This window comes from Amphimedon queenslandica, unplaced genomic scaffold (genome assembly GCF_000090795.2).
Source record: "Amphimedon queenslandica unplaced genomic scaffold, v1.1 AMPQUscaffold_13362, whole genome shotgun sequence".
Classification (NCBI taxonomy): Eukaryota; Metazoa; Porifera; class Demospongiae; order Haplosclerida; family Niphatidae; genus Amphimedon; species Amphimedon queenslandica.
In genome coordinates, this window is record NW_003546402.1 from 79,206 (window position 1) to 97,626 (window position 18,421).

The following is an 18,421-nucleotide window of genomic DNA, read 5'->3' on the forward strand; positions in this document are numbered from 1 at the left end:
TACCGGCCATGGTAATAATAAATAAAAGCAAATTTAGCATAATTTATTTCCAAATGATTTAGTCAAGTGACTGCTGCACAAAAAAGCACTTTGTTGGTCCTGACTACCTTGACTCTATTCCTTCTTTTAGTTGATAAAATCACATATTTGTTATGCCAGTACCATTTGGAAATAAATTATACTAAATTTGCTTTTATTTGTTATTACCATGGCCAGTAGCAACAAGTTCTTTCTGCATGAAAGAGATGCAAGGAACAGCCATCAATAGGGATGAGCCTATTATTCCAGCATAATTTTAGGAATAATAGGGGCTTCCTCACATGAGGAATAATGCTGGAATAATTGGATGGAAATAGGAATAATAGTGGAATAATGGGTGGAGTTGAGGTCAATGGTGATTGCAGAAGAAAATTTTAAAATTTTTGGCTAGTGTTTTTTGGAAGACCTATTTTTTAAACACTGCTGGAATGCAATTCTTAGGTGAAAATTGATTGTTTGAGAAAATTACTGAGAATAAATTGAGAATAATAGGTTAAAATGAAAAGAATAATGGGGGAAATTATTAAGAATTTCCAGAAAGAATAATGGGAAAATTTATGAGAATAATAGGCTCAACCCTAGCCATCAATGCATCTGATGACATCACAAATTGCACGCCCCCGCATTGTTGCTGAAACAGGAAGAAGATGGCTGCCAACAAAAAGGATGAAATGTAAAGAGCATTTTCTTGCAAGTAAAAGACTTTTTGATCAAAATAAGTGCATAACTGTTGTTCAAATGTTATATAGATACTGTGACTTGATTATTGAAAAATCCAAAAAATTCATTTCAGTTGCCCTTTAAGTACTATACACGAGCAAGAGTTGGCACACAAACCAGGATTGGTAGCAGCCTAAATCACTCCTGATATCAGTGGATTTTGGGCAATCAGTCCTGATACAATGGCCACGTTACAGGCATGATGAACATCTATACTGGATCTGACCAGATTGACTTTCATGATTTAGTAATGATGGTCATCAGGGCTGTACCAGTACTGATCTCAAACTAGTCCGGCCCCGCCTATTTTTTATGCAAGGGGAGGCATGGTGGTCACCCCCTAATATCACACCTGATCCAGTAATTTTGGGCAACAGTCCTGAATTGGACATGGTAACTCTTAGACGTGTAGACTTATATTAAATTTATTACATGATTTTAAAGACAAAGATGAATTAATAATTATAATACTTAAGTGGAAGCTTTTAATCTCTTTCATGACTCTTGTACATGTATTAATGGTTAAACCATTCCTAGTCATTTCTTTATATACATGTAGTTATCATTATTAATTATTGAACTTATAAATCAAATTACATGTATATATACATGTATACACATGTATTAAATACAATTTAATAAAAAATAAATTTACTATACTAAAGTTGCTTTCGAACCCTAGTATACAATGTAGTTTAGAATGGAAAGTTTGGATTGACCGATTCTAAAGGATTACAAAATGTTACTATATTCTAATAATAGTACTGTCATTACTTTATCCAGGAGTTGTTGATTTCTTTTCAAGGTAAGCCGTAAAGAGAAGTTGAATCTTGGCAGCTTCATTTTTTAGAACTCTTAGTTCAAAAATTATGAAAGTATGTATTTAATTAAATACTTGGTCTCATTACCTCAGATTATCTGTGGGCTGTATATTAACATTAGACTCATTCTCAAGATAGAATATGAACAAGAGACCAAGTTTAGTTGCTTCGTTTCTTAGTACAAAAGATTATTATTGTTATTCATTGTACTTGATTTGATTACCTCAAACTACTTGTAGGTGGAATATTGATATTCGGTCTGAACAGTTTGACAAGTTTAGCTTCATTGCATAGATTAGAGTTAGTGAGAGCACATAATAAGTTTCTCGAGTTACCTAGAATTAAGAAAAGCAGAAAGCAACAGCTATTAGATTCAGCCATTTTGCTTTTTTAATTAATGCGTAATTTGACGTATCAGCGTCACGTGTCCAATATCCTTCAAATTCATCGGAATTATAGTAACTGGCCTCTTGTGCCATAGTACTGGCTAACTTTATCTTACATTAGCATTTCTTATAGCGGTGGCAATAGTAACACTACAATCTACATGTAAGTGACTTCCAATATGAACACAAAAAGTTGTCCTAGTGTCTTTTCTACTAATAAGATGGAGGAGAAAGGGAACATCATGAATATTGGTTGTTGAATTAGTACTCTTTTTCTTTATAGTAAGCAATTTATGGATGGTTGTGTCAGCAGTGGTATTTCATTGTCTTTCTCAATCTTATTGTTCACCATTTATGTTCCTAGTTGATGAACTGGCATACACAGCCAATGTGAATCATGGCTGATATTACTCATGACCTGCCTGATACATTCCTGTATCATGGATTTTGGGCAGTCTAGTATGATACAATCATGATGATCATTTATGATGCAACCATGCTGGAGTACAGTCCTGGTTTATCCAGAGCAACAGACATGATTCAACATTGATGCCAGCCAGGACTCTATCAAAATACACATCAGGTTTGAATCATTGATTTTGGACAGTGGCCTGTATCAGAGATGATAATCCTTGGCTATGTAGTATGTAGCCACTGACAATTAATATCATCAAGATTCCTCTTGTTATACTAGCCTTGGAGCCCATCTAGGCTCTGCATGTACTTTACTTTTGCTCATTTGGAAGCATAACCAAAATATATGATACAACTAGCTAGCTATATATTACTGGTAGCTACAGCTGAATTTTTTATCCAAGCAATAACCAAACTAATCTCATGTGTCTTTTAGTATGCACAGAAAAAACCAATAGAGCAATCATAGGTCAGTTATAGATGGTTTTCTTTGCTAAGCACACTATATCTTAATGCATATAACATTGATAGCAATAATATTAAACTTACATCAAACTCATTGAGAGCATCTTCCTGCTTACAAGCACAACACAGCAAGTCTAGTCAAGTGAAACGGGATATACTATTAAAATTGAAATTGACTTGGCTGTTTATAGGATCACTTTATGTTACTCCAACTCCATATACTATGGGGATATACATGTAGCATTGATATGTACATGTTGTACTGTTGAATAACTGGTATTAATATTTTGTCAGCCAAATGTTTTCGTTGTTGTGGATCAAATACAACATGAAAGTATTTTAATACAAATACAAATACTGTTTGCAGCTTTGTATTTAGATACCATTACGAATACTGCATACATGTATTTCAATTACAATTACAAATACTTTCCTCTCAAGTATATGTGACCAAAACTGACGAAAGCTACCTTATGTTAGATAGGAAAATCGGTCTTTATAGCCTTAAAAATCCAACTTCCTCAGCTCCATTTATCATGAAATTACTCCAGAGGATGCAAAAGGTTACTATGTAACTATTAGAAACAATAGTTGCCTAACAGAGCACTCACAGGTTGAAATTTTTTATTATAATGATGAATTTTAAAATCCGACATAAGGTACCTTTTGTCAATTATGGTCACATATAATAGTTATCAACTAGCTTAATTGATCAAGTAAATTGAAAGTCTATTTTCATTATATATGCTTAAAATAAACTAATAATAATTTATGACATGATAACTGCAATTGGTGTACCATCACTGATGTCAATAGATCTCTGTTTGGTCCAAGATCCTTGTAAGCACAGAAATGTAGCCCGTAAGATGGAAAAAGTGAGACAAGTTTGTACCCAACACAACACAACTGTAATTACATTCTCACTTCAATGCTAGACTAGTCATTCTGCTAACCACTTATGAAAACTGTAGTCTCTCTCCCCATACCATCCACAGATAAACACAGTAGAGTAAAGAGGGCTCCTATTTCATGACATGATTCTTGCTTTTTCTTGCTCTGCAAGAGCATCCATAAGTGGGCAGGTATCAGTGAAGTCAAAAATCCTAATATAAAACAACACTTTGCTCTGAAATACCCATACTCACAAATAGAAAGATCTGCAACCAATGCTGATGTGTTAGTAAAATAATTAGTTTCTCTGAGTACAGGCTCCTTTACCATGTGACTCCATGATAGATGCTAGATCATCAAAAACATCTCTCACCTCATTGTGATGTTGGGTTACTAAACCACCTTTTTACAGAATAGAGCATTGGAGAGATCAAACAAATCACTTTAGCTATCACAGTGGTGGATATTCAGTATAGATTCCTTGTACCTGATAGCCAAGGTATCTCTAAACTCTTGCGCTGTGTGGTCAAAGTGATGTTTTGATAGGCAAGACATTAAGCCAAGAAGACAATTTTTCATTTTTAGCTTTTAGTATTGCCCTCTGCTGCATCTCACTCAATTATTATTATTTTTTTATAGTTTGAGACTCTCTGGTACCAAAAGCCAATGATGTACAACAAATTTTGGAAGACTCACCAAACGCCATCAAATCTAGCCACAGTATGTAACAATTAAATAAATAATGTTTTTTATTTTATTAATTTTATATCTGTTTCTTTCTTCTTTTTCCAATTATTTCCATTCTCTTCTTTTCTCTCTTAATAGTCAATAAAAGATGATACTGTTCCATTACCAGATAGTTCTGTTCAAGTTATTAAACTACTTCGATTCCGTCCAAAGGACTGGACTGACTGTGTGAGATATGCTCGTATAAAATTTGAAAAATACTTTAACCACAAGGTAAAATTTATACCTGTCAACCAAGTCTAATTTTATATTATTATTTCAGGCATTAAACCTATTGGCTGCATTCCCACTGGACACTAAGATGCCTGATGGATGTAAGTAGCATAGTAATAGTATCACATGATAATCTCATGTTCTTGTAGCTTTATTCTGGCAGTCACCAAAGAGACCTCCCACTCCCCTAGTATTCAACAATACTGAATCAATGTATGTATTCAAGTAGTCATTTAGATTTTTAATTATATTTTTTGATTAAAATTTTTAGGCATATTATGTTTGTCATTAGTTTTGCTAAATTGTTAGCTCAAATTAATAAAATATCATACACTGAACAGGTAAATAGTGGTAATAATAATAATAATAATAATAATAATTCTTATTTTTAATTAATAGGATCTTAATGTTGAGTATGTTATTAAAGTTGCAGCTACTGCCATCATTCCAAAGTTCATTGCTTCAACCAAAGTAAGTCATCAACAACAACAGCAACAATAATAGTAGCTGCAGTGGTTACATGGTTATTAATTATTATGGTTTTTTATTATTAGAGGATAGAGACTGATGAGAATGCCAAGGCTCCAGAAAAAGAGGAAGTATCCTTAGACAAGATTGAATCCTGCAGGCAATCCCTCTTTACTTTAGCAGCAGAATCAACTATAACACCAGGTAGACACCACTCTACCCTACATTAATTTATTAATTATTAGATCAATTAATAATGCATCCTCTCTCATTTGAGAAAGATGATGACTCAAATGGACACATTGACTTTATAACTGCATCCTCAGTATGTTAGTTAATTAACCATTATTAATAACCACTTAATAACTGCAACCATTATTGTCACTTACTTGTATAATTGTTTTTTTTATTTTTTAGAATTTAAGAGCCCTCGTGTATAATATAGAGACTGTTGATCGTTTTAAAACTAAGTTGATAGCCGGAAGGATTGTACCAGCCATAGCAACCACCACAGCTACTGTTGCTGGACTTGTGAGTTTTTCATTCATTCTATTTAGATTTATTTATATTAAATATAAGCTGTATTTTTGAGATGCACGTAGTAACTAAATTTTGAGCTATATGAGCAATGCTTTTGTAAACCCTAGAATTTACATTATTTTATTTCAGTTTATTAATTTAATCTCAAAAAATTTCAATAATATTAATAGTTATTATTATTATTTTTAATCATTATTATCATCAGCATCATATTATTATCATCAGGTTAGTCTTGAGCTGATTAAGGTTGCTATGTCTCCTCCCCAAACTATTGATAAATTTAAGAATGCTTTCATGAATCTGGCACTGCCTGAACTTCCACTGATATTATCAGAGCCAGCTCCTTGTACTAGAACAAGCATCAGGTAACATACTGTGGATAGTAGTATAGATATTGTAATATGTATAATATGAATAACAATAAATGAATTGGTAGCATTAAATATAGCAGTATTTAGTAATGGGCTATATTGCACAGTGCAAAATTATTGATGGCTGTAATTTTGCAAAATTAAATCCTCAAAATAGATTTTTAGGCAAATTTGCAAAATTTGCAGCCCTTGTTTCTATGGGTTAAAATCACTTTTAATAGTGCCTGCTACTGTAAATCTGGTTTATTTTGCAAGTGATGGTAATTTTTGTATAGCAATGAGGCATACTAAAATTAGAATTGCTAATATTCCCTTTTCACCTATTAATATATTGGGATGAATAGGCAGCATATGAAAATTTCCAACATCTAATTTTTTCAATCTGTATTTTATAACCATTGAATATTATCCAATTTATAGTAATATCAGATTTAAATTGGTACATTGCCTAAAATTAACTTTTATTAATTTATTAAAATTAACGCACAGCTCAATTTCAATAGTATGTATAGTTAATCATAATGTGCTGCAGTTTAATGTGTTGTACTATTGACTTCAATTGCTATTGTCTCTTGTAGTGATGGAGTGTCTTATACTTTGTGGACAAGATGGGAAATAAATGGTAGTCCTGAAATGACACTGAAAGAGTTCATACAGGCAGTGAAGGCAAGCTAAAAATGAATGATAATTTGCATGTGAAGTGTACATCAGGGTTCCCATAGAATTTTGACATTAGTGCTCATGCAACTTCTTGTCCGTGGATTAATTTTCAAGTTGCTAAAAAATTGGGCCATAGGGTATCTTGATAAAACTCACAATGAGAAAATTCTCCGTTTTAATAATATTTTCCAATGCATATTTATGTCCTTATGTTGTGTATCAGCTTTGAACTGATTCCGATCAAGTTAAAATAAAAAAAAATTTTTTCAGTTAAAGTTGTTTGAAAATTGGACAGTACAGGGACTTTGGCCAAAATTCATTAATTTTTTCTGATGCATATACATGTACATGTACTTATGTTGTGTCGAAGTTCTGAACTGATTCTGATCAAAATAGATTTTTCATTACTTTTTAAAGTTGCTCCAAATGCCATGTAGTACTGTATTGTAGCACTTATCAGCTCATGAAGCTCATGCTGTTTAGCTCACTTAGCATGTTTTGTGGGAAATTCTGGTGTACATGCATATGTCTTTTTACCTTTCTTTTCTTCCTCTTTTTCTTTTTCCATTAGTTGCAGTACAATGTTGATGTCAGCATGGTTGTGTTAGGTGTTAAAATGATATATGTTCCTTTATTACCAGGACATAAAAAGAGACTAACACAAACGTAAGATATATCAGTTTTGATGTGAAACAGTATTAATATCAGTGTTAATATCAATAAGTATTTATGTCTGTGATAATATCAGAGTCAGTTTTCTATTATTGTTAATATTTTGTCTTATTTTTGTAATAGGATGAAATCTCTTCTTGCTAAATCAGTTTCTGCTCAGTCTACTTATGTTGATTTGACGTTATCTTTTAATAATGATTTACCAGGACCTCCTGTTAGATATTATTTTTAAATTAATAATAACTTATTATTATTATTATTATTATTATTATTGTGCAAGTAAAATAGTATTAATAAATATTGTTGTGTTTTTTAGTATGCAATTTCTATTATATAAAATTGTATCTGTAATGAAAATTAGAATGTTAACTTGTTCATAATGACACATACAACCAGTTGATGAGAGTGTAAAGAAAATCACAAATGATTATACAATATCTAGCATATACAGTAAATACATTAATAAAAGCAGTTGCATGGACTTTCTAATGCAAAATAACAGAGATATGAATTAATTTATATTACCTCTTGATTTAAAAACTTGATGACCCGTATCTTTTACCTTAAACTTGAATATTTTCACATTATGCATTAAATGCAGCAATTACTACAGTATGTGTGCATTAAGGATGTGTATTTTAATGTCATTAACATGATGTATAATCATCAACAGTAAATTCTTCATAAACAGTTGGTTCATCAACAGCAGATGTTTCATCAACAACAACAACTGGTTTGTGTTTGTCATCGGCAGGCAGACACTCCTCATAAAGTACTACTTTCTTCTTATTATTTACTTCATGAAGACCATATGATTCACATTCTTGCATTGACATCTCTTCAACAATTCTATAAATATACATGAATATAATGCCAAAATTATTAATAATACAAACCTATTTTCCTCTTTAGTAGTTGATTTATTTGCTTTTGGTGCAATGACAGGGTATATAAATCTTTAGAAAATAATATGTAAGTTTGATTTTAAACTAATAATCATTGTTTCATACTTCACAAAGCAGTAGATATGAACAACAAGACTGATGGTTAATAGAATCATCAATATAGCTACAAAAGTCCCCAACCCAATAGCAACACCACCATCATTGAATCTAGCTATTAAAAGTTTCATTCATCACAATTATTATAATTATGTATCTACCTCCAAATTCTACAACAATGGGATCACTAAAGGGACCTCTTCCAACAGAATTAACAGCAGCTACACTGATGTTATATACTTCACCAAAAACAAGCTCATTTACATATATATTTTCAATAAGTACATTATATTCAATGAATCTACCAGTGAGTTGAGAGCAATTAATCTCATTCCACATAATCCTATTAGTGTTTGGATTAACATGAAGAGATGTGGGTACACCTACAAGAACTAGTTAAGAAATGATCTCAAAATAATAACAATATAATTATCTTGTACTTGATACTGACGTTTTAGCTGATATAACACTTGACTTTGATGCTCCTAGTACATTACCAGCTCTCACTGTGATGGTATAGTTCATACCACTGTACAGACCTATTAAAGTATAACTGTATGTTGTAGTGGACTGATCAGGAGCAACAGAAACTGTCTCATTCACTGATAATAACTGGGGACAAGATGGAGTATAGGAGATGGTGTAGTATGTTACATAGTTATCACTACTGGGAATAGTCCAGTTCACTGTAATACCAGTGGTTGAGACATTAGATACTGAGAAACTACTTACTGGACTAGGAACTACAATAACAGATATCAATTAAACTCTCTCAATGAAAATAACTCACCATCAAATCTTAACACTGTTATTGTACTATTAACTGAAGGAAGATCTATATATGAGTACACACTGATGGTATAGGTACTCATTGGTGGGAGATTTGTTAGTAAATTTTCATCTCACTGGTAGATACTACATTCCTGGTTACACCTCCAGTAGTATACTCAATCACATATCCATTAGTCTCTGATGAATTGGTCCAGTTCACTTTGATACTAGTAGCATTTAATATAAACCCTTTCACATTATTTGGAGGACCACTAGGAGCTAAAAAAGATACAAGTGTATCTACTATTGATTAAAGTATAATCATACCATGTAATATCATAGATTGATGATAGTTGACTCCTCCAAGCATTGCAATACAGGTAACGTTTACTGACACTCCCAGTGGATCAGGATAAACCAGTAATGTGTTGTTATATGTCAGGACATCAATTGATGAATACTTTGAGTTTTTCTTCATTACTCCATTCACTAACCAGTGAACATCAGTTGAAGGATTTATATCAGTAGTTGTGAGACAATCAATACGATATTGAGTGTAGTTGAGTTGTGTAATGAATGAGACTAGTGTCCAGTTGATTGAATTAATAACTAAAATACATCAACAATGTTAAAGGTGCAGTAGCAATACCTGGTAAGGTCTGTACACTGATCGTGCTAGCAGGTCCCAGTAATTGTTGATAGGCTCTGACTGTGATGCTATAAGCTGTTCCTCCTCTCAGTCCATTCAGTGTGATTGCATTATTACTACTTCCCTCCACCTGTACTGTCTGCACAGTGTCTGTGTCACTAGTGACATTGACTACATATCCATCAGCATCAGATGAATCAAGTGCAGTCCAACTGACAGTGATAGTGTTGATTGTCTTGTTGACCTCAGTAAGAGAAGAGGGAGCAGTTGCTGGTACTAATAAATTAACGTGAGTGATAATAATTACTTACAAATGCTCTATACCTCTTAAGATTAAAGTACGTGTTCTATTATCACCATCACTGGGATTACCCAGTACACACTGATATTTTTGATCTCCAGTGGTTGATTGACTGATTGATACACTACTGACAGTCATTCCATCCCATGTGATAGTAATGGTATGTCTTACTTTGTTGGTACTACTATCTAACTCAGTACCACTAGGACAAGGGGAATTACTACATTGGTCATTACATCGAGTGTAGCTAGCCAGTGCAGTACTATCAATGCTCATACCAATATCATACTGATGGAATCCAATTTTAATACAATTCAGTTCGTATTCCTGAGGATATGCTGTCATATCAGGACCAGCAATAGTAAATGACTCTATTTGTGAAAATCCTACAAATAAAAATTATTGGCAGTGTTTAATTAGTCTCCTCTTACTGAATATATTAGCAAAGATGGTGTTAGTGTTAGAATCTGAACAATCAGTGGGTAGACAACACTTATACCAGCCATCACCAGATTGCTCAAGAAAGCTCGGATATTTTATATGAAGATTGAGATTAGCACCTGATGACCCAACAGTACATTGAACATTGGAATTATTTCCAGGACAGGGAACTGTTCCATTAGGACCAATCCATTGTCCACCATCCAGAGTAGCACCAGGTAATACACACTCTATAGGAGTTGGTCTGATGTTATGATCTTGAAAATATGATCCATTAGGATAACAGTTTCCATCATGCATCAGGTAGATACCTATAAAAACCTATACAGTTGTTATACACATCCAGTGTCTTAATTACCTGAGGAAGATGGACATTGACTAATAACTTCACTGAAACTCAACAAGAAGACAACTGCTGTGAACAACAACATTTTTCTGTCCAACAATAAAAAATTGACCTTATATAGCCAATTCATAATTGCTTCCTTTTTGTATAAAAATATACCCTAATACTGATACTCTATACAGACCTGTAGCAGTATTTAAAATCATGACCATACAATCTGTCCAATATGTATTTGATGCCCACATCTACTAACTGATGTGCTTTACATATTAATTTGAGATAACTTATGCGAAAAGGGAAAGAGAGGGAAAAGACAAAGAAATTAAAGTAAGTGGTTTAAAGTAAATCAAAACATGAAAAGGAAATTAGTGCAAAACAAGGGAAATGTTGCATTAAAGAGGCTGAGGAATCATTATGGTATTTTATAATACCTCTTACATTATGTACAGCAGTTGAGAAGAGAGGCTGTCATCAAGATGTCAATGACCTATGCAAATGTGGACTTTTGGTTGGCTTTATAATGACACAATATAGCCAACATAGCTTGCTTTGTTGGCCTCATTTATGCAAAATATTTATGCAAGGTATAGGTCCCTTAAAGGTACAAGAAGCTTTCCAAGTAAAAAAGTACTAATTGAATAATAAAGTACTATATCATACTGGTACTCCAGAGATAGCTGGAAATATTTTTCAGTAGATTAGAACATTATTTTCATGAAGAAAATATGAGCAAAATTTTTTAAATATGACTTGATAGAGTTATACTGACTTGAATTTCATCCTTATTAATAGGTTTATCAGGCTCATCAGCTACAGTAGCTTCATGAACGTTCCAGTTATACATAATCACTAACTATACTCCCCAGTGCTCCATTAAAACATACTTCAACTCTTCATTCATATTGTGTTGACCCATCAGTCAATCTGACATACAGTAGTACAATTAGAGTGAACTACACCATGTTGACACACTACTGCAGCATCATCATAATGAGGGCAAGTGACTGTATTCAATCAATCCATTGATAGCTTAGGACAGTCTTATAATGATAATTCATTACCAGTATACAGTTTATATCTTTTACATATAAAAATGAATATTATATCCTTTTTATTTGTTTCTTTGTCGTCCTCTTTGCCTTTGGGGGGGGGTAATTATTATTGTATTTTCCCTTTAATGCTTTCAGTCATATTTGTATACCATAAAGTTTTCTCTGTATAATTCAAGATAATTTGTCTCAGTCTAATACCATCACATGCCAACACTCAATTTCTTTGCCTCTCTTTTTGTAACTCCTACATTTCCCTCTTCCGATCATTTAAAGGCAACTAAATTAAAACTATTTAATAAGAAAGATAGAACTACTACACATACAATCAATGTGAAAATTACAAACTTGAATAATTAAAACAGTGAAATTAATGTCATATTATATTATATGTCATACAATTTGCGAAGAACATCTTCAAGTGTCTCACCCGCTCCTTGTTGAAATGATTGGAAGAAGATATCATTCCATTTTCCTTCTTTAATTAAATGTGACACAAATTCACACTTTTGAATTTCCTCTCGTATCTCCTCATACTTTTTATTGTGTTTGTCACCTGCAGGATCTAGTACATTAACTATTAACCATCCCAGTTGCATGTAGTCAGTATTCCCATCATGAGGCAAATGCTGAGCTTTGTACATGCAACTGTTTGCACCTGAAAATGATGGATGACATTATTCAGCAGGAGTACAGGTATCCAAATCAATTAATATCGCTTCGTACTCACTATAAAAGCACATGTTTGGTAATCTGAGGTCATTGTGTCTCAAACCACAAGAATGTAACTCTTCAAGAGCTTCTTTAATTGACAGCAGCAAATACTTTAAGCATTCAGAAGCCTCAACAATACTCAAAGGTCCGTATGGTACTTTCTTGTAAGAGTAAATGACGTAAGGATATTCCTTGACAAGTTGTCAATGAATAAATTTTGTAGGAGAAGAAGACATATCACTAGTTACCTTGAAGAGATTTTTTTCCTCCGGATCATACAAAACTTGGTAGATGTTTTGTTCCGCAAGTTCAGATGTAAATTAAAACATTACATGCCTTACAGATGGTATAGGCTTACAACTGGGTAGTTTCAAAAATGCTAGATCTGATGCTTCTATTTCGATTAAAGTTTCTGATACATCAGTCGGCAAATCAGGTAGGTTACTTGTTTGCTGTATATATATGTCATTAATAGCTTTCAAGCCTTCTTCAATGTCCTCATAACAGGTCAAACTAACCCAAAACTTAAGATCTTTCCACTCTACACTGACTTTAACAATTACACCAGCTGACTGAATACTAGGTAATGTGAAACAGGTAAAATAGTTAAATGATTTATTCCTACATTTCAGAAGCCGAATCACATTCGCCACCCCAATAATCGATTTATAAATGGTGAATTCCATGATCGGTGATGATAAAACTTCAAAAGTAGTAATTAACTTTTTGTGATTGTGAGAATAAAGTACGATATCAGGCCTCTCTAATGTGTTAGATAACAGAGTAGGTAGCTCATTTACTTTGAGGATAGCTTTATCAATTTCGTATTGATCATCCTGTGTGTCCGACAAATGCCACAACAGGACTTCTTTTGCATACCCTTCACTTCGTCTTGTTGCCTTTATTTGGTCAATTTTGTCTTCTTTCACTTCTTCAAGCTGTCCCGGCCCTTCTTCAGATTCTTCGTCTCCTTGAAATAACTTGTCACATGCTGGTGACAAACCTACCTTAGACCCTACAGCTTTCAGAGTGCACTTATTGTCTTCCTCAATACCGTAATCAGCATGTGAATAACTTTCAGATGACCACTCAAGATCAAAATAGGCTGTATTACGCACTCCATAACATCTTGCCAGAGCAGTAGCACTGGGGGGCCTAGGAAGTTTACTGTGAGAAATGTAACTGTGAGGCGAAGTGTCTAATTTTCTTTCACGAACTGATCGTGCAGCCATCACAGGAGGAAATTCAAAAAGGATAAAACTCGGCTCAAGGCAACTTTCAACTTTGCTTTTGTGAGTTTTATGACTTTTATCTCAAGTCTCAACATGCAACTCAAGTGATCTCACGTGATGCCCCTACCGTATACCAGGGTTCGCTCATATTATGCAGATACTATATAGCCCCAATATACAGTATGCCTACCGTATACCATCATAGATAAATTTTCAAGTGGGTCTCGACATATATTTTGACTCAAAAAGCCAGACCTTTGTTTGATGGTATAGAGAATATATACCTCACAAGTTCCACAAATGAGCGCATTATATTTTGAATACAATTAGATCTAAACTGAAATGTATTATTTTTATATTTACCTGTAATACGTAATCTAACTCTAGTTTCATGACTGAGCAAGATTAAATTCTTTTCTGCTTTAGAAAACCCTTCTTTGTTTTCAACTGAATCTTCCCATTCATCAAGAAATTGAATAAAATCTTGTTCTAACCACTATTACAATTATAGCTAGGTGTAATTATGCATATGTACAGCCAACAACCCACCTTTAACCTATGATCATTACCATGTCTGTATGGGTATATAGTGGGGTTTCTATATCTAGTGCCATTGGTATAATTACTGACATTGAGCATGTCAAAAAATCTATTAAACATAGATGCAAACAATGATGTTTCCGATGCTTCATCCTCCAGTACTAACATCAAAGCCATTGAAACGGAGTTACTCAGTACCTACATTTCATTAAAATTGTGTAATAACGTGTACATTATACCCGTGATATTAGATCAACATGCATCTTAGAGAATGAATTTAAATAAATATGCTCGTGCTTTAATTTGTGAGCCATTGAAAGGCCTGATGCTTTTCCTTTATCTGACTCATACAATCTTTTCAGGTGATCCCAAGAAATATCCTTTCCCTTACGCTAATAATATACAATGTATTTGACATGTTTAATTTAAGTCAATCACATACCCATAATGACCGTACTTTAGAATTCCAGCAGTTTAGAGTTGTTTTAATTAGATGTGGTGTGTCAGAAAAAAATAAATATACCTATTTATCAATGATTACAGCTAGTCTTAGAAATAATTACCTTTTCTCAGTAGCATATACAATCATTCTTCACTTTATTTATGCACTTAGGTGATTGATCATGAATCTTCAAAAGACGGCGATTAATTGAAAGACCATCAAAAGTGACACCCATTACCTACAATATTTGTAAGGAATTTAAAAATAGATTTTAAAGTCTAAACACTGAATCCCAAAATAGTTTGTACAACAAGTCTCCAGACTCACTAGCACATGGAAGTAGAAGATATGGGAAGCGAAAACCAGATAATAGGCTCTTAATCATAAATACCATCATGGTTTTTGCAAGAGTGGGCATCTGTAGCACATCTCCTTTAGTGACTTGTGAGGCTGAGCCAACATTAACCAATTTTTTTGTCAGACTACCAATTTTTCATCAGGAGGCCAGAGACCAAGCACATCGTAATGAATTCTAACAGCACATCTGAAACATCAATTATACAAGTACACGTACAGTAGAGGTTACTTTCACAAAACTGACAATCATAAGATTTCACTGATGTAGTCTACATTTTTCTCAAACTCTAGTATTGTACTCTATGTATACTCGCAAAACAATAGTACATTTACAACCCAGCTATTACTAATATGCATACAAAATATTATATTTGCATACATTATACATGCATTGCGATTATATATGCATAATATTATGCATGTATGTCACTTTATGGTCAAATAAATTTGTTGCGCTTGACCATCATTTCACATGTTGCTTATCTGTAAGCTCACATTCAAATATATATTTGGAGTGAATTTTACATGTGCAGGAGATGATGAATTACAAAGGGTGCTTGAAGAGCAATGAAATAAAATATGTGACCAAATGGACATGCAGACCAGTGCCACTGCTAAAGCTGGTAAATATGTATGGAGACTATGGACCTTTTAATCCTCTTTAAGTCTGATACCTAGCTCCAGTGTCTATATGCTTGTCATTCCACTACCACCCAGAGGGAGTTTAAATTAAATCTATCACGATCCTCCTTCACTTTACCAGTAGAGTCAGATCATGGGTTCTTAGCCACTAAGACCTTGCTTTATATCCTAAGCTGAGAAGCCTAAATGATCAGCAACATAAGTATAAACATTTAAATTCTATATATACATGCATGCACAAGCAGTATACCAGGGTTTTCCACAGAATTGTAGCATAGTGGTCATGCAGCTTCTGTCAGTAGATTGTTAAGTAAGTTGCTCAAAAATTTGGCTAAGGACCAGAGTATTTCGACAAGAATCTTCCATTTTTAGTTTTTTTTCTGAAGCATATATTATGTTATGTCAGTTGTGTAGAAAATTTGAGAATTAACTGTCCATTCTCCATAATCTGGATGATAATAATTGGTGTCACCAATGATATTTTTTAAACGATTATAGCAAAAGCTAATAATAAATTATCAATATAGGTTAGATGAAATAAATGATTTTAATTTAGAAATACAGAGAGATAGTTTGATAGAGGACGGGAGAAAGTTCCATTGATTAATGCTCGATGGGAAAAAAGAGTGAAGAAAGGACGAGGATTTGCAGATGATTGGTTTAAGATTGCCTTGATAATTTGAGCGAAGAGAGTAAAAAGAAGGAGTAAATTGAATTAGAGGATGAGATGATGAGAAAAGCATGCTTTCTTTAATTTTAAACAAAGTGATAAGTTTGAATCCCAAGCGATGTTGTGCTAAAGTAATAAGAAAAAACTTGGACAAAAGATCCCTATATGACGAAGACCAAGATTTAGAAACCATTTTTAATGCAAAATACTAAACTCCTTCAATGGAAGAAGAGACAGAAGGGGAATTAGATCCCAAACAACAGCAGCATATTCTAGAATGGGATGAATTAGAGTTACATAAAGACTAAGGAGAGTTGAGGAAGATGAGTTACGATAAAAGTGACAATAAGTTCTATTACTTTATGCAAGGGCGTAGCTAGCATAAGGCTATGGTAGGCTATAGCCTACCCAGAAGTTCAGAAGTCAAAATTGAAGTTTAGTAGTTTACCTATATTGAGTTTCTGCCTTAGTCACTTATGATCAAAGATTATAGAAGTTTAGGGCAGCTGTCTCAACTGGCAGTTACTCACTCAGTCACTTTTGACACAGGCAAACAGAGACAGGAGAAAGAAAAGAAAAACAGCCATTTTAGCACAATTATTATAATTTATTAAGGTGGAGTCTTTACATAATTAACTTAATTAATTAGCTAGCTTAATAAAATTATAAAAAGTTAACTTTAAGTGAAGCCAACACAATGTCAGCTGCAAAGAAACAAAAGCTTTGTCATTTTTTATGCAAAATTTAGTTGAGTATATTAGTAGTCAACCCCCATATAGACTATTTGTACTGAAGATGAGCATGAGGAGATTGAAGATGATAATCTTGTGAATGATGATTTTGTTGATTGTGCTGCTACCTTGAGTCTTGCCTGAGTCCTCATCTGAGTCTGAGTGTGAAGCAGTTGCGAGAACCATAGATATTAGAGTAAAGGAAACTTCATATTGCGAGAATGTGCCCATTTCGTGGCCGTAAAAGTGGGCGTGGCCAAATCGGCGGCGCGCTTCGCGCCCTTTTCTACTCGTAGCCTATCCCTTCCTTTTTTTCTCCTTACGCCCTTGACTTTATGGGCCTTTTTTACTGAAGAGATATGAAGATTCCATGAAAGATTGCATGTGAAATGTAGTCCCAGGTATTTAAATTAAAGCACACGTTCAATTAGAGAATCTTTTAGGTGAAGGGGAAGGTGATCAAAAGTATAAATTGAGGCTTGTGGGAGAAAATCATAAATTTAGTTTTAGAACAATTAAATGATAGTTGATTTGATGATGCCCATTGATTAAGCAGAGTTATTAAGATCACTTTTAATAGTGTCTACTGCCTATTACCATAAATCTGGTTTATTTTGCATGATGGTAATTTACGTAAAGCAATGAGGCATACTAAATTTAGAATTGCTAATAATTTTTGCCTATTAATATATTAAGATAAATAGGTAGCTTATGAAAATTTCTAACATTATTTTTATTCCGTATTTTGACCATTGAATATTACCCAATTTACAGTAATTTCAGGTTTAATTGGCACACTGCCTAAAATTAATTTTTATTAAAATTTCAAAACTAGCCCACATCATTATTGAGCTTTGGCGTCTACTGTATAGTTGATCATAATGTGCTGCAGTTTAATGTGTTGTACTATTGACTTCAATTGCTACTGTCTTGTAGTGATGGAGTGTTTTACACTTTGTGGACAAGATGGGAAATGAATGGTAGTCCTGAAATTACCCTAAAAGAGTTCATACAGGCAGTGAAGGTAACCTAAAAATAAATGATGATTTGCATGTGAAGTGTACACCAGGGTTTCCTACTGGCATAGTGCTCTTGTCAGCAGATTGTCAAGTTGCTCAAAATTGGGCC

At 33.4% G+C, this 18,421-nt stretch overlaps 3 protein-coding genes and 2 long non-coding RNA genes across 7 annotated transcripts; 1 reads left to right on the forward strand and 4 right to left on the reverse strand.

Moving 5' to 3' along the window:
• Nucleotides 1-1,452: 1,452 nt before the first annotated feature.
• On the reverse strand, nt 1,453-1,913 carry LOC109582713 (uncharacterized). Its single transcript, XR_002185199.1, has 4 exons — nt 1,804-1,913; nt 1,668-1,754; nt 1,534-1,613; nt 1,453-1,483 (listed from the first exon to the last, which is right to left on the reverse strand). It is a non-coding gene; the product is annotated as an uncharacterized LOC109582713 (long non-coding RNA).
• A 2,466-nt stretch (nt 1,914-4,379) lies between these two features.
• On the forward strand, nt 4,380-7,668 carry LOC100641511 (ubiquitin-like modifier-activating enzyme 6). The gene is made up of 13 exons (XM_019997595.1): nt 4,380-4,456; nt 4,562-4,696; nt 4,746-4,797; nt 4,846-4,909; nt 4,968-5,037; nt 5,096-5,167; nt 5,251-5,368; nt 5,410-5,489; nt 5,582-5,695; nt 5,930-6,069; nt 6,654-6,741; nt 7,307-7,401; nt 7,531-7,668. Exons 1-13 carry the CDS (start codon nt 4,403-4,405, stop codon nt 7,637-7,639), a joined length of 1,191 nt encoding a protein of 396 aa, XP_019853154.1. The 5' UTR covers nt 4,380-4,402; the 3' UTR covers nt 7,640-7,668.
• Nucleotides 7,669-7,961: 293 nt separating this feature from the next.
• On the reverse strand, nt 7,962-8,951 carry LOC109582714 (uncharacterized). 2 transcript variants are annotated; one of them, XM_019997597.1, is made up of 5 exons: nt 8,860-8,951; nt 8,570-8,800; nt 8,418-8,523; nt 8,304-8,363; nt 7,962-8,256 (listed from the first exon to the last, which is right to left on the reverse strand). In XM_019997597.1, the coding sequence occupies exons 2-5, from the start codon at nt 8,745-8,747 to the stop codon at nt 8,055-8,057; spliced, it is 546 nt and encodes a 181-aa protein (XP_019853156.1). In that variant the 5' UTR covers nt 8,748-8,800; nt 8,860-8,951; the 3' UTR covers nt 7,962-8,054. The 2 variants fall into 2 exon arrangements, with proteins under 2 accessions (XP_019853156.1, XP_019853155.1); XM_019997596.1 differs by having other exon boundaries at nt 8,849-8,951.
• Nucleotides 8,952-12,248: 3,297 nt separating this feature from the next.
• Nucleotides 12,249-15,760, reverse strand: LOC109582718 (uncharacterized). 2 transcript variants are annotated; one of them, XM_019997610.1, is made up of 5 exons: nt 15,221-15,760; nt 15,015-15,131; nt 14,894-14,974; nt 14,461-14,843; nt 12,249-14,407 (listed from the first exon to the last, which is right to left on the reverse strand). In XM_019997610.1, the coding sequence occupies exon 5, from the start codon at nt 13,909-13,911 to the stop codon at nt 13,000-13,002; it is 912 nt and encodes a 303-aa protein (XP_019853169.1). In that variant the 5' UTR covers nt 13,912-14,407; nt 14,461-14,843; nt 14,894-14,974; nt 15,015-15,131; nt 15,221-15,760; the 3' UTR covers nt 12,249-12,999. The 2 variants fall into 2 exon arrangements, with proteins under 2 accessions (XP_019853169.1, XP_019853168.1); XM_019997609.1 differs by having other exon boundaries at nt 12,249-14,843.
• A 1,167-nt stretch (nt 15,761-16,927) lies between these two features.
• LOC109582719 (uncharacterized) lies at nt 16,928-17,960 on the reverse strand. The gene is made up of 2 exons (XR_002185200.1): nt 17,011-17,960; nt 16,928-16,966 (listed from the first exon to the last, which is right to left on the reverse strand). It is a non-coding gene; the product is annotated as an uncharacterized LOC109582719 (long non-coding RNA).
• Nucleotides 17,961-18,421: the final 461 nt, after the last annotated feature.